Genomic DNA, 15,674 nt, shown 5'->3' with positions numbered 1-15,674 from the left:
TAGCGAAGGAGAAAAGGACAAAAAGGGAGCAAAGACTCCGTGGGGTATCAGGACCTTTTGCTACTCAACTGACAAAGTGTGTGACCCTGAGCTTATTACTTGTTCTGAGACTTCTTCCTGTTCTCATGTGGCTCTTAAAACTATTTTGATGGCAAGCAGGGAGGTATTTTTCAGAAGCTTCTTCCTTTAATGTCAGTGAGCTTGCATCCAAATCCAGCAATCCGAGTGCATGGTTCTATGCCAGGACATCAGCTAGCTCTCGTTTCACACATAATCTCGTGCTATGTGACAGACAGTGTCATCTGCTGAAAAGGGTTACTGCAAAATGTGTCTTGCCATGAGGGATCTTGTGTTCACTTGGAGGGAGAAAGCTGTCTGTAGCTGTTAAGTTTGCTGCCTTTGCAAAAGCAAAACACATTTTGTGGTGGCTGCATGTGGGGATAGAGTCTTAGAAGCTTTCTTATGTTCAGCCTGTTTAAAATCACAGTTAAAAAAAGAAAAATGATATTAAAAATAATTTTAAACATAATGTTTTAAAAATAGTTCAAAAGCAGTTGAAGACATTGGATAACTCTGTGTATTCGGAGTACAAGTCAAGACCTTATAAAGGGGGACAGCTTTTAAAGAAGGAATGCTCAGCATTTTCTGGAAACCATGTCCTTTTGAACTACCATTTCAGTTGCACTCAGACTGGTTTTATCCTTTGTAAGAGGATGTGGAGCATCAGCGGAAGTTGCAGCCACTTGTGCGCAATAAAAATGTTACCTAATGAGCAGGAATGTTGCAACCGCCATTTTTTCCTTGCAAAATTAACTGGATATTCTTGTGGGGTTTTTTTCTTCCCAAAACTCATAAGCAGAGGTCATCCCACACTCTCCCTTCTAATGAGTAAGTTCTCCCTTATTAAAAAAAACTAAAGAATGTTGTAGCTTTTTAATAATGAGAAAATTTGTCTTCTGTATATGGTGGTTACTGAATGACTTTCTGCCTTCACCTTAAGTAAAGGCCCAAAAGGTTGGTAACAATACTTTCAACCCCTGCTCTTGGTTGTATCATTGAAGAGGAAACTCTGATGCCAGAGTCAGACATTTCTTTGAAGTGCACATGTTTAGCCCCACATCCTAACTCTTCTGACACAGGAAGGTGAAAATTTATAAGTTTCATCACTATGTATAGCATCAACAATTTCAGGCAGTTAGCGTGATAAATAAACTTTGCTTCTCATTTCTTAAGGATTGTTTCAGACTCCTCCGTGAGCCACTAACCCACAAGGAACAAAGGATATGGTTCTTCTGGTGTGCTTTGTTGAATTAATGCAACTACACTGATGCTAGGGAGGTGGTGAGATATGCACCCTGAATGGGGAAAACTGGGGAGAGAGAAGCTGTATCATAGCAGGAAGAAATAGGGGATGAGAGCAGTGGCGATGTGAGATTGCTTCAGCTCCTTGTGGAGTTGCAGCCTGGCATCTTAGGATTTCACAGTCTTGCTGTGGTTTTCACTGGCAGTCTTAGAGCTTCCCTCTCTCCTCTGTGTATAGTTCTGCTTGTTTTGTCCCTCCTGCTTACCTCTGCCATGGCAAAATGTACATGTATGTATCAACACAAACTTTAGGATGTTAGGAAAGATTAGTAAAGAGTCTGCATTCACACACACGTCCTTGCTTAAATGCAATGGTTCATCCAATTACTACAATTTTGTAAAAATAACGAAGGATTTGGAAGGCCTCTATTTGCATTTCCCACATACTTTCAAATAATTAATAATTCTTGGAATTAGTGTAGTCTTCTGTCAGAAAAGTGAGCTACTTGAGCTAAATCCATGTTTCTTTTTATTGTTTTGGGTTAAAAGGTAAACAGTGTGCTTGGTTGAGTTTTACTACCAGCGCCTGTTGAATTACAGGTGATATTTAAAGTAACACTTTCTATCTGCTGAGGATTAGTGCAAGACTTGTGCAAATCTTAAAGCATGGACATACTGTTTAAATGAAGCTAGGTGGCATGTAGGTCTGTTGTTTTGCAGCTTGAATGTAACCCTGAGCCTTGGCTCTTTAGGCAATGTATAAATTTTGGGAGACTAGAATATTTTGGGGCTACAAGGAAGAATGGCCTTTGAACACTGCATTCATTTCAATGTGATTGCACATCTAGCCATGTTGACCTGAAATATGTGTTGACAAAGCACTGTTTGAAAGTCTTTCTGCACCTTTTTGCTGTTGTGACATCTGATTTATTGCATGAGAGTACACATATATTTCTGCTTGTCTTTACAGAAAATTTTGGCAGGGGTAGATGATCTGCAGCAAGTGAAGGCCCTAGAGATGCGAGTAGACACCAGAGAGATGAGCTTGGGGAACTTTGGTAAGAAAACACTTTTATTTTCTGTTCACCATCTTGAATTTTCCTTTATGGTGTCTTGACTGAGGATTCACTAACCAACAGCCAGCAAAAAGTACTGTCCTTCTCAAGAGTTCTTGAAACAGCATTTCCTCATACCTCACACTCTTTGATCTCTGTCTTCTTGTGTGAGGCTCTGAATAGGACTGGAAGCTCTGGCAGTGGGATGAGTGACATGACTTCTGTCTAAAGCTAATTAGTTTGGACAAATTTTTCTTGTATGATATGCTAGGCCCTAAATGAGCATTTATTCTTGTCTTTAGTGAAACGGGAGCCAAAGGTCAGCTTCTCTCCACTGTGAGATTTCTCTGTGACTGAGGAATTGCCAGTGCTATCAGGTGGTTTATGCTTCCAGCAGCTTGTCTTTGCACCCAGCCTCACTGTGCTGGGCTGAAAAATGAGCTGGAGGCAGGTCCTGTAGATACATCATTTTGATGAGCCCCAAGCAGTCCTAACACTTGTCATTTGTTTTTATGTCATCATCACCGAACCAGGGAAGTGAGAAGTACCAAAGGAATTCCCACTGTAGCAGAGTTAATTCTGAGAATATAAAGCCTTACTTTTTTTTCCAGCACTAGCAATCATTTTCTGTCATGTGGATTCCTACCACATCCAAGTCCATCTTGTGCTACATTGAAGCTCAGTAACTAGTGCAGGGTAATATTTTCTGTGCTGGAAAGGAGCCATGTCCCCAAAACTGTGCACGGTTGCTTTCAAGCAGTTAATTTTTCATATGCAAATGACTAATGTAACAGCTGACTAGCTTTAATGGGTCTTTTGATGTCTATTTGTCAAGAATGGTAGAGCAAGAACAGTGAAGAGGGCTTTTGTTGGGTATATATAGCCCCTTTGTATTGATTATTCTGTTTATTTCATGAATAAGTCTCTTTCTCATAGGCACTTGATAATTTAAGGTAAGTTACATCCATTTCTTTCAGAGATCATAATCTATTCAATCATGTTTCAGCTAATCCAGTTGATAAGGAAATCTCATTATGCCATTTCTATTATGCTCAAAAGTGGTGCTCCCATTCCTATGCCATTTTACATTAGCTGTGACAGGCTAGCAAAATGTTTCACCTTCATCACTCTCTTCTTTCCTTGCCTTTCCATTACTGGAATAAATCCCTTCTCCTACCCATGGTTAGGCTTTTGCAACCTTTACAGAATACGAAATACAGAACACTATGTCCATGATGCAAATAATTTCCATCTTGTTTATCTCCCACTGTTCACACCAGGAGTTGTCCCTTGAGGGCTATAAAAACAAGCCCCTGCAGGTCCCCACTGCTTTTGAAAATAACAGAACATCAAGACCTTTCTGAATTTCTTTCTGGTTCTTTTTTTTAAGGTGCATTTCTGAGTTTTCTTCCTGTGAAAAATCTCTTTGCAAATGTCAGCAGGTGACTAGAGCGGAAAGTTTACTTCAGTTTCTTTCCTTTTTTTCACGTGACAGATGATTTTTTGGCACATGGAGTAGGGCCTAAATGTTTAGGGGTTTTGCAGAGCAGTTTGCACCTCCACTGTGAATGCTGCTGTTGAAGGTGTTGGGCTCATTGCTTGCTCCCTGCTGGCTGCCTGCCCCTGGAACTGTGCTGCTTACCTGGTCTGTGGTCACAGGGGTCTGGAGAAATAGCCTGAGGAAAACAGTAGGGTAAGAAGCAGACCAGCTGGAATGACAAGCATTCTAGTGTGACAGGATGTAAAGTTTTCCCCCTATTAGGACAGTCAAGCAATAGGAGTATCCAGGGAGGCTTGGAGACTTCATCCTGGTAGGTTTTCAAGTGGGTGAAGACCTGAGCACCCTGATCTCACAGACAACCTGGCTCTGAGCAGGATGTTGGGCTTGAGACCTCCAACTGTTCCCTCCAGCCTGGACTGCTCTGTAATTTGGTATATCTTTTGAATTTTGAACCTGGCTAATAAGCTTTCTCTATACACATATTAAACCACCTTGCTCTCACTGTATTCCTTAGTTGTGGAAGGTGGGTAAGAGCATCTTTATCATCAGCAAATTTTTTAGATGATCAGTCCACACTCAGTAAACAATATTGTTTTGACTGGTTTTATGTGTAAAGACAAAATAGGCCAGGCAAGGTCTTAAATGGCCAGGTGAAAGTGTTAAAAGCTACAGGACTGCACATAACTCTGAGTCACCTGGAACCTTGCAGCACTCAAAACCCAAATTTACACCAGTTTTCACTTGAGAAACATTTCAAGGTTCACAGCCTGTATTACAGACTGTAACACAAACACTCACGGCCTAAAGATTTCCAGAGTGATTTAAAACTTGTTGCTTGATGTTTTTCCTGAGACCATTCCACTTTGGAATGGGCTAAACTTTAAAGTACCATCTTGTTAACCTTGTCCAGTTTGTCAGGTCTGCCTCTACAAAATGGCATGCCATGGTGGGGAGGAGGAGTTACTTTTCTTAGGGACAAGGTGTAGACTAAATCATGAAAAGACTGATTTTGAAATATTTTCATGCTATCAGTTTTGAAATTAAGGAAAGGCTTCTGAATCTTTGCAGGGCTTGGGGCAATTGCTGAATTCTGTAGCTGTTTTCAGTGTAACTTGCTGACTAACAGATGAAACCCTGAACACCCTGGCAAGTCTTGTATCCAGCTTTGCATATCTTGGAGTTGATTTCTGTGCTCCTCAGCTGCATGTAGACCTCAGTTTATGATCAGAGGGACTATTTCCTTTTCATTAGCTTATCCCTTCAGTTTTGATTGCTGACAGGTATGGAATTGCATTTATGACCAGCTCATAGAAATTCCTGTTGAAAATAATGGTGGGATAGAGTCATTTAAGACACTACATAGTCCTCTTATTTCTAAGTAATTTTAATAGCTCCAAATCAAGTTACCCACAGTGCTGTTCGCTGGTCCTTATTGAATTGTTGCCTGCTGGTGGCCAGACTAAGTTGATTATGTGTCTGGAGATTGCCACTTCCCTTGCAGGCATTTTATCAAGGCAAAGCTCTGCCAAGGGTTCAGAAGTAGCTGTGTGCTATTTCTCATACAGGGTCATAATCTCTCTTTCCTCTTGCCCTGCTTGTTGGCACTCTGGGTGCAGGGGTGGGACACCTTTGCTGGCAGCCAGCACAGCAGCAGCAGGTGCTTACATGGCCAGGGAGCAACACAGGGGCTGGAGGAGCGAGTCTGGCATGGGTGTTCCTGTCCAGGATAGTCTTGGCTTACCTGCTGCTGACAAACTCGCTGAGCAAGGCTTGGACAAGCTCCACAGCAGGGCTTGGGCAGGGTCTCCAGGAGTCACAAGGATGCACTGGGGCAGTGTGCTTGTGTGAATGCCTGCAGTGGATGTGTTTTCTGTGAGATCCCCATCTCAGGGAGCTCGACTGCAGCTGCCTTGGGTTTGCCTGAAAGAGCTGTGGTCTCACCTCCAGTTGTACTGCCCAGTTCATCCCAGAAATGTGCAAAACTGCCTGTGTAGAAATAGCATCAAAGTGATGTATCTTACTTGATCAAACACAGCTCAAGTGAACTAAATAGACTCTTTAATTTGCATCTCAGGTTGCTCTTGCTAGAAGAGCACAGCCTGTTTTGATATGCCTGTTTTGTGTTGTAGGATCAACAAAGCATGATGGTTGCCTGATGCCAGTGCAAGCATTTGTCAGTAATTTCTTTTGTTTGTTTTTCTCTAGTCCATATTCCAAAAGACGCAAGTCAAGCCACAATGATTTTTTGTTAACAATAGAAAAACAAAGATATGTGATGCTACTTAAAGAATACTTCATAGTGTAAACAGCAGGTGTTAGAAGTGTTGTAACTTGTAGAATATCATAAAACCAGCATTTGGGCTGCTTTCTCTTTGCTCTTACTTAGTTTTCTAAATGTATCAAGGCACCTTGGAAAGCCATCTACGCTGCTACCCTGCCTGTGAAGCGCAGCACTTCAGGTTTTGTTGTTGAGTGTATGTGTCTGTCACTTTTATTCACCTGACTTGCACTTTGATTTCTTTCTGCGCTTTCATTTAGTTTTGTTCCATGGCTAGAGTAGAATAGTTTAACACTAGTACATTGTTGGTGGTTAGTGATTTCAGAGCCATGTAACAAAACCGGTCTTTAGTGAAAGGGAATCGTAGACAGATGAGATAACACTGCTCATCATTCTGAATTCTCAGCCTTGCCCTGCAATCATCAGCATTTCTGTGGCCCACTCTTGTTTTTAAAAATCAAAATTACACAAAGGAAGGCAGTTTCAGGATAAGGAATCTATCACTTGTACTTCTAAAATTAATATAAGAAATTAATACTGTTGTATTTTAGAGTATTTTTATATGTTAGTATCGTGTGTCCTTGCTCTGAGGAAAGATGCCATGAGGGTTAAAATTAAGAAAATTAGACATACACTGTTACATTGGGATACGTATCTTGTCACCTTCATTTTACAATTTTCTCTTCCTAATTTAAACTTCTGGCCTCTAATCTATTTATAAGTATTTGGAACTCTAAAAACCAGCAAAATCAATGGAACAATGAATTCTTAGCATCAAAGAACAATTACTTATTGATATAAAACTTAGAGGAGGGAAGAACCTGCAGACTTGCAGGAATACATTGCAGAATATCACTGGCAGAATTTTGCACCACCACACGTTGAATACTTCTATTTCAAGCTCGTAAACCACACATTAAAGTGTAACACTGTACAACTTCCCAGGGATAGATTGCACCCAAGTGCAAAAAATATCTGAGATGGAGGATCAAGTTACAATAATGAGCTAACCAGATGTGAAAATTGTATTATCAGCCTGTCACTCGGCCTCTTTGGATCCTTTAATAGTTGCTTCTTTCCTGAGCCAGCCCTAAATGCATTCAGTGAAAGCTTTTTCTTGAGCAAGTCTCTCCATTTCTCTTGACTCCTCATTCAAATCTTCTGCCTAACACTAGTCTGTAAAACTCCTTTGCTTTGCAATGCTTTGCATCAGCCTTTGCTTGGTAACCCTTTTACATCTCTGACTGAATCCATGGCACCATTACTCCCTTTTGAGCTGGGACTGAGGAGGCTACTGCATCCCTCTCATTTTTTCCTTTAACACTTCAGGGGATGACATTTAATCTCTCCATCCTTGTCAGAAACAGGATAGAAATTTTTTAGAATCTAGATTTTTTTTTTGCGGGGGGGGGTGGGGGAGGAATTTAACAGGCTATGATTTATATCTGAGGGAGTCTTTGCTCAGTAGCTGGTATGACTGCTGTGAGTAATTAACAGAGATCCTAGTATTTCCTCTTCCAGGACTCCAAATTATTTTGTTGTTATATATACATATAAACATATAAAAGTTGTTTGATGTGAGAAAGCATACTCTGCAGGACGAGGATTGTGTGTTCTAATTTGTTCTTAATTTTTGTGGATTGTGGAAAATGCTTGAAAAGCAAGGTTAGAAAATTGCACAGTGTGTTTTGAATTTTTTATATTTTCAAAAGTGCTTTGAAAAGACATGAACTTAAATACTTGCAGTACATCATGAAGATCAATATATGCATTATGATCACTCCAAAATAACATGAGATGTAGATAATGCTCCTATTAAAACATGATTTATTAAAATGTTTTTGACATAAATGCTCTTGTTCTCTTTGGGGAATGAACAACATGACCTCCTTTCTTTGCTTTTGAGATCCCACTCCCCTTTTTTTTTTTTATCCTTTGCAAAGCACTTGACTGGTGTCTTTCTGGACACTGGTAAATCACCCTTGCCAGACAGTGATTACTCAGAGAACTCATAAAAATATTTGCTGAGAACACATTTTAATGTTTCAGCAGTGATCCGATTGGTATTATTAATTGGTAAAATTGGTATTACTTCTACAAGGTTGCATGTTATACTGGAGGATGCTCACCAGCCTTGAGTAAACTCCGCTGGTGGGAATGGGTAAACATTTGCTACTGTCCATAAAAAGTGGTTTCTGAGACTTGAGCTTATGTTTAAGTTATTCTGCAACTCAGAGGGTTTTGGTGTATGATTTTGATTCAGAGATACCATTAAAGTGAATCAAAAAGGCAAATGTCTCTCAGGGATCCAAAAATAGCACAATCATTACATAATAACAAAAGAATACTGAGGGTTTTAAAGGTATGAAACTTGTACAATTCAATGGTAAACAATTGTATCTAGAAAATTAAAAGAAGAAAGCAGTGCTTTGCAAAATGTAGCATTTGGGGGACCTGTGAACTATAAAAGATGATGTTGTGACTCTGGATCATTATGTGTTTGCTGTTTGAATTAAAGTTATATTTTGAAGAAGTGTTTCTTGGTTGTGTATCCAGTAAATCCATCACTACTTGACATTAAATGGGTCACTGAATGCTATACTCTAAAGTATCCCCTAGCTGTGCAGAGTATTACTCAGTTGAAAGTCGATCAGGATGGGGATCAGACCAAAGAAAACAGTCACACATCAAGCCAGTTTCTTTTCTTGTCTGTCTGGCAAGGTGTCATATCAGAATTTCCAGTGAGGGGTTCAAAAATTGTAATTGGGTGGTCATGCAGACAATACATATATGTTTCAAAAATGCAAGGAATGAAATAGTTTTTGAGTGAAATAATCTCATTGATTTTCTTAAAGTCCAGCACAGGCCTGCCAGAAACAGCTAAGAAATACTTGTAAAATTAGATGCTTCAACTTGTAATTGTCATAATTTTCTTTTACTCTAATCCCAGGTCCACAAAGTGATTCTTTATTTTGTTCCCACAGGTGTGCATCTGCCGAATCTGAGAGAACTGAAGTTGAACAATAGCTTGCTTGTATCTGTGAGGTAAGAAATGTATGATTCTATGAAATAAATATAAAGAATAACAGCCCTCAGTTTTATTTAAGTGATAAAATCTTCATTTGTGCTGCTTTCATTCCTTCCATTTCTCCATGCTGTGATAATGGATTAGGTCATGAAGATATGCTCCACTACCACAAAAGTTTAAGGACGGGGCCTGATCTGGAATTCATCAGGGTAGCTGAAATGGTGCCAATGAATTAGCCCTGGTTTGCCACCAGGGAAGTTCCTGCTGTGCTGAAGTCCATGGAAATTTGTTGCACATTTGAAAGGAGCTAAAAGTTCCGCTCTTATCTATGTCTAGGTGCTTGGATATCAGTGTTTCACCCTTTGGGCTTTTACTGTGCACAGTAGCCTGTTCTGTACAGGTCAGACCAGTTCCTCAGCTGATGAAAATCACTTTGGCTTTACTGAAGTCAATGCAATCAGGTTTATGAGAGCTGCTGTGAATCCTGCATGTCCCTGGCTTGCTGAGCTGCATGGAAACATCATGCTTTCTCCCAGACAGCTGGGGGGAATTGGTTGGTTGGTTGGTTGGTTGGTTGGTTGGAAAGGTAGAAGTGAAAACCCTCACAATGAGGAAGTAGATCTGTCTTCTCTCTCCTGTGCTGATATCTGTATGACCTTTGCTAATTAATGCAAAATAGAAAAATACAGTTCATATCAGAAAAGGGCTGTGTAAAAGGCCCTATTTTAAATAGGACTGCTCTATGGCTTTGTATGGGTATCTACTAAACTCATGGGATAAAAAGTAGTGGGTTTGCCAATTCTTTTTAAGAGAACATGTTCCATCATAAGAAATGGCAATAAATTATTCTTGGTCTCTCTAAAGTATCTAATGAACTTCAGTTCCTACACTTTCATTTTATTTACCCTTGTTCTGGTGATGAGATGAAGTATCTGCCGTTAAATTTTGTTATTCTTGCCTTTGAATAAATAACATGTAAAAGTGGTGATTCTGCATTGCTGCAATTATTTTAATAACAATGAACAGTTGTCGTAAGCATGAAATTGCTGCATTACTGCAATGGACGAGTAAGTAGTGGGTGAAAAAATTAAATTTTGACAATATTAAGAGATATTATATTAGAAAGAAAAAATATAAAAAGTGGGGTTTGGTTTGATCAAAACTCCATATTCTCTTAAAATGTGTCAACAGAAAACCTTTTGATCAGCTCTGTTGGTACTGAATAGAAGAATGCTGTTCAGGAAAACTAAACTGCTTGACTGGTGGTTTTAGCAGGATTTTGCACCTCTGTATTCTGAGACTCTAATTTCTGTCATGAAAGGTTCTGGCAAACCATTTTCTTTGACCGGACACCCTTGGTCTCAAGTTGAGTTTTGATTTGATCTACTCTAATGTAAATGTGTTTGGGCTTGGATATCAAGTCGAATACTGTGATGATTCCCAGGCACTCCAGCCCAGGAGAAGCTCCGTGCTGCTCCTGCTGTGTGGCAGTTAAATGCAATTGTCAGAGAATAGGTAAAGGAGGAAGAAGATTTTTGTTGTGTCTCCCAGACGTGAGCTCAGTCTGTGTAGTTACAGCAGAAACTTTGCTTTATTAATTCCCATCTTTGACAATCTGTCATTGATAAACACAGATCATTTAAGGGCACATCCCATGCAAGCACAGCCTTGTACTTGAACTTTATTTTTCAGTGTCTGCATCATGTCAATTTAATGCCCATTAGGGCAGCATTGCTGCCACAGCAGTAGTGATGCCTGCTATACCTATTGTAACATAACTGCTCCCATTCCAGAGGCTGCTGCCATTTACTCCAAAATTCAGAATCTTATTTCTGAATTAATCTTGTTGATATTTGAATTCTGTCCAAAATGTGATTATTTTGTTTTATTCAATCGAACCCTTGCAAATGGGGCTATTGAGGATGACAGAAAAAATTGTTCTTCCTTCTTACTGAAAGTAATTCCCACAGATTTTGTCAGCCATAAGGTCAGAATCATTGTATTTTGAACATGGGCAGCAGATAATAGGAAATGTCTTGTAAGGTCCAAATGGAAGATTGGTTTTATTTACTGAAAAGAAGGCAAGGACAGAAAAGCAGGAAAAGAAATAGAGGGTGTTTTGTCTATACTTGGGATGCTAAAAGCAGACATTATTTGCATTCTGTTTCATATTATAAAAGCATATTCTGGTGAATCATTATGAAGAAAAGGCTGTCAGTGTGCATGCATGAGTGGGTAATAAGATGGGAGACTTTGTGTTTTGTCACTTTATTTTTGTTTCATCTTGTCTTGCAGAGTAGGACTACCTAATTATTTTGGGATGAAATGAAATTAAAACTTTTTTTCTTTTTTTTTCAATTTGAAAATGGAAGAAGAATTGGCTTGGTAGATGTCAAAATGAAGGTTTATCATACTGACTTTAGTTACTGATTTTTTTGAGGCATTTATTCCTGTCAGTCTCACATAGGAACTGAAGATGTGAGGATGCTGAGGTGTGCATTGCCATGCATAGTTCAATAGAAATAAAAAGAGGTCATGTTCTGGCAGTGAGGAATCAAGGTGTTCTTGTATTACAGTTTTCTTTGGGAGTCCAAGGCTTGCTACATCAGTGAGTTTGGATATTGGCTTCTCTTGGTAGTTCCTCAAAAAGTTGTGTTTCCTTTGATGGGGAATGTGTTTGAGCTGCCTTATAAATTCATGGTCCTTCCCCAATCCTCCTAGAGCTTGCATTACTTTTGAATACTTGAAACTAAATGATACCATTGTCAACTATTTAATTTAATCCAACAGGAAAATATATCCAAGTTTATTTGCAGATAATTGATCTTGGTGGTTGAAAGGGAATTTCTTTCTTGGCTGTTTCTGGGTTTTGGTTTTCTAGGTTTTCTACTGGCTCTTTGCTAAAGGGAACATCTCAGGAAAATCCAGGGTACTGGATTTACACATTTGCTAGCAACTGAGAAGTTCTAGATTTATGAACTGATAATTGAGGATGAAAAGTCAAGAGTGCCTGCTAAAATATGCTTATTCGGGGGTATTTTTGGGGGGGAGATTGTTTGTTTGTTTGATTGATTGTTTTTTGTTTGGCTTTTTGTTTAGTTGGTTTTGAGTTTTTATTTTGGTTCTGGTTTTTGTTTGTTGGTTTGGGGTTTTTTGTTTGGTTGGGGGGTTTTTGGGTTGGTTTTTGGTTGGTTTTTTTTTTTTTTGGTTGGTCTGTTTGTTGGTTGGTTTTGGTTGTTGTTTTTGTTTTTTGTGATGACTGTGGTCCTCATTTTGGACATGCTTCTAGTAAAAGAGCTATATTCCAAGGCCAATGAATTACTACTTCTGCTTTGGCATGTAGCCTGTGTTTTGGGGTTTTATTATCAGATTGCTTTTATTCTCAATTCAAGGATGAATGAAAAGATCTGTTTAAAAATGTTTAGATAGATATCTTTACAAAAGGGCTTTTAAATCAGATAGGGGAATCCTGAGACCTGGTTCCCATAAGTTTCCAGAAGAAGCTGTTTCAGCAGCTGAAATTCATTTCCTCCCATTCAGCACCACACGTTGTAGCCAACTGGAGAGTGATCTCCTCTCAGGGCTTCTCAGGCAACTGCTTCTAGCAGAGAGAGGCTGTCATATTTTAAGTGAGATGAAATGCAGAGACTGCAAAGTGTGGGGACAAGAGTGAGTATGGAGGATATAGGGAAAGGAAAGCAGATTTTCTTCATCCAGACTGAGTTAACATTTCATTACTGCAGTTCTCTAACTGGGCTTGCACTATTGCAGAAGCATCCCGCAGAATGAGAGGGAAGTAATCCTGGTCTGTTTCAGTCAGTAAAATCCTCAGGAAGTTCAAATGAACAAGGTGCAGAATACATTCAAAATCAACAATTTTTATACTTTTCTGAGCCTTAGGTTTTTGTTTGGTTGTTTGTTTTTTTTTTAACACCAGCTTGCAGAGACAAGACTAGCAACACAGGAGTCTCTGTATTCACATTTTGAAATGCTTTGAGCCCTCTTGGCTGTGAAAAAAATAACTAAATATGAGCCAAGTGATTTGAGTAAAGATTTTGCTGGTCATTTTATGACTTTAAGAAACCAGAGCCAAACAAATTCTTTCTTTATTTGGGGTAAGGATTCTAAAGTAATGTTTAACAGTATTTTTGAGACTTCAGTCAGGATCTTTAGGTATTTTAACTTAGCAATAAACCTCCTTTTTACCCAAGGAAGAGATTAAGGAAATAAAATATCTTCTGTTTTTAAAGGTACAAGAAATTTGCCTTCAGTGGCATTGCTCACAAGCTGAAAATTAAACATTGGTCCAATTGCTTTGCTGGATCTGGATCAAGTTACACTACCTTGTATAAAACTGAGCCATGACACTGATCACTCCAAAACTTGATGTGCTGTTGATAGTGTGTCTAGGCACCAACTATTTTCTGGATAGTTTTCCCTCAAACAAGAGGAACATGGGGGCATCATTCCCCTAAATTTGCTTTTTTTCCTTGTCATTTTTACTTATTCCTTTCCTACGTTTTTTGGGTTTTTTGGGGTTTTTTTTGTCCCCTTCAGGTTTTTTTCCTCCTTTTTCTTCTGCTTGTCATTTCTAATCTTTGGCAATTACTGAATAACTATGTTTGTTGTATAGTAACATGTACAGAGGTACATGGATAGGACATGTAAAAGCAACAGGGTTTGTGCAACAAGGATCAGCATTGCTGTTATGATATCTAAAATCTCCAAATAGTTTCTAAAATCAGTTCAGTTTGCATTACAGGTGCAAATGTTGGTCAACAGATGATGTACTTGTGTTACAGCAGTTTCTTGCTGTGTCTAGCAAGGAATCAGGGTGTTCTTGCTCTAGGTTGCTCTTACCCATGCAGTCAGAGAGCCACTGCTCTGATTTGGCTGGGGTGAATCCCTTCATATCCTTGTTCCAGCACCCAGAACATCACTGTTTACTTTCATATTCCAGGATGGGGAAAGAATTTAATTTCACATGCAGGCTAGTTTCTTTGGGAAGTATTCCTGTTAATTTTTTTGTGTAGATGGTCTGAAAGTCCTTCAGCAGTTAAAGTTGCTATGAAGTGGATGTTAAGAATATGTTTTTTGAGGACTTTGAGTGCTTTCCAGGAGCTAGGAAAGTATTTAAATGGAATCTTAATCCCTGTATTAATGAGTCCTCTCTGTATTAGTGCCTGCAGATCCCTGGGAGTATTACAAACCTGGGCAAAAATGCTGTGACCTCAAGTTTTATTTAGCATTGATGGTTTTAAGGATATTCAGATTATTGATAAAAAGTAATGATTCTGGTACAGAAGTACAGCATCTTTTAGTTGAGTGGATTATTTTCAGAAAAGCACAATCAGCCTGTCTGCCTTTGGCCCTAGGGAAATCTGATTGCTTTGACCATTTATCTGTCCTGGGTAAACCTCTGGTTTAATTTCACCAGGTCAGAGGCCCAAAGAAGAAAATGTGTCTTTGTGACCTTAGATATCAGGGAATCTGATGGGCTGATTACCCAGCAAGGGAAGCTGAACTTTTTCTGTACAAATGGACAGATGGAGCTTGGGCTCCATTCTGCAGCAAGCACAGAGGACAGCAAAGCAAGTTTGTGGCCTTGCAGTGTCTTTCCATGGTTCTCAGCATCAGCACCCCATTTCCTGAGGCCTTCCCCAGCTGAAATTCCCCTGCCTTCTGTTTCAGACTGCCAGGTAGAGGGTGTACCTGTAAGGAAGGGGATGATGAGGCAGGGGCTGCCCTTGGAGCTCCAGGTTTGAGTCTCCTGGCTGTGGCAGGGTTGGTGAGGAGGGTGCAGAGCATCTCTCTCCTCACAGAGCAGAGAGGATCTGCTCTCATTGTCATCTGAGCAGTTCCATGGCAGCAGGTTTCTTCCCCCAGGACACCTCTCTCATGTTTCTATTTTGTAACTGCCATACAATGCTGGGCATAAAAACCATCAGAGGATCACCACAGACCACAGCAACACTTTGTGCATCGTGAACATGGCTAGTGTAAAAGCAAAGTAAATAAGTAATAGCTAATGTGTGCAGGAAGGCTGCCCTGCAAGGTAGGACAAGCCCATTACATAATTGTGCTCCTCCTCTGCCCACTATCTGAATAGGCACTCAGAGTTTGTTTGGTAAAAAGTGGTCTTTCCTTTCAGGATGTTTTCTCATGCCTTGCACCTAGCCAGCTGAACCAGGTCTTAAAAGGAGCTCAGCTCCTGGGTTAGTTGTTGTTTCTACAGCATCCTAGGTTAGCTGTATAAATATGCTGTATTTTCCATCTCAGTTGCATATTTTATCCTGGGCAGACATAGTCTTCTGCATGAGTTGTGTATAAGGCTTTGCCTAATGGTATCATGCTCTTGCTTGTATGCTCTGGATGGATATGATAAATAAAACTGTCAGTAATAACTTGCAGATTTCTGCCAGGAAAAAAGTACTTATGTGCCTGGCTATTAGGCAGTTTGCAGCTGCTCTGTTTCAGCTGTCAGTCTCAGGGTTCACATATGAAAATTTA

General features: G+C 39.6%; 1 protein-coding gene across 11 annotated transcripts in view; it reads left to right on the top strand.

Moving 5' to 3' along the window:
- The window catches only part of LRRC56 (leucine rich repeat containing 56), an 84,658-nt gene that overhangs the window by 36,844 nt on the left and 32,140 nt on the right, over window positions 1-15,674 (top strand). For 10 of the 11 annotated variants that reach the window (XM_050975410.1, XM_050975413.1, XM_050975407.1 and 7 more), the window contains 2 exons: window positions 2,273-2,360; window positions 9,121-9,181. In XM_050975410.1, the coding sequence (XP_050831367.1) occupies window positions 2,273-2,360; window positions 9,121-9,181 (149 nt within the window). Of the gene's footprint in view, window positions 1-2,272; window positions 2,361-9,120; window positions 9,182-15,674 lie in introns of those variants that run through there. The other variant, XM_030240489.2, reaches the window with a different exon arrangement.

Source organism: Serinus canaria, chromosome 5 (genome assembly GCF_022539315.1).
Source record: "Serinus canaria isolate serCan28SL12 chromosome 5, serCan2020, whole genome shotgun sequence".
Taxonomy (NCBI): Eukaryota; Metazoa; Chordata; class Aves; order Passeriformes; family Fringillidae; genus Serinus; species Serinus canaria.
This window is presented reverse-complemented; position numbering and strand designations above follow the sequence as displayed.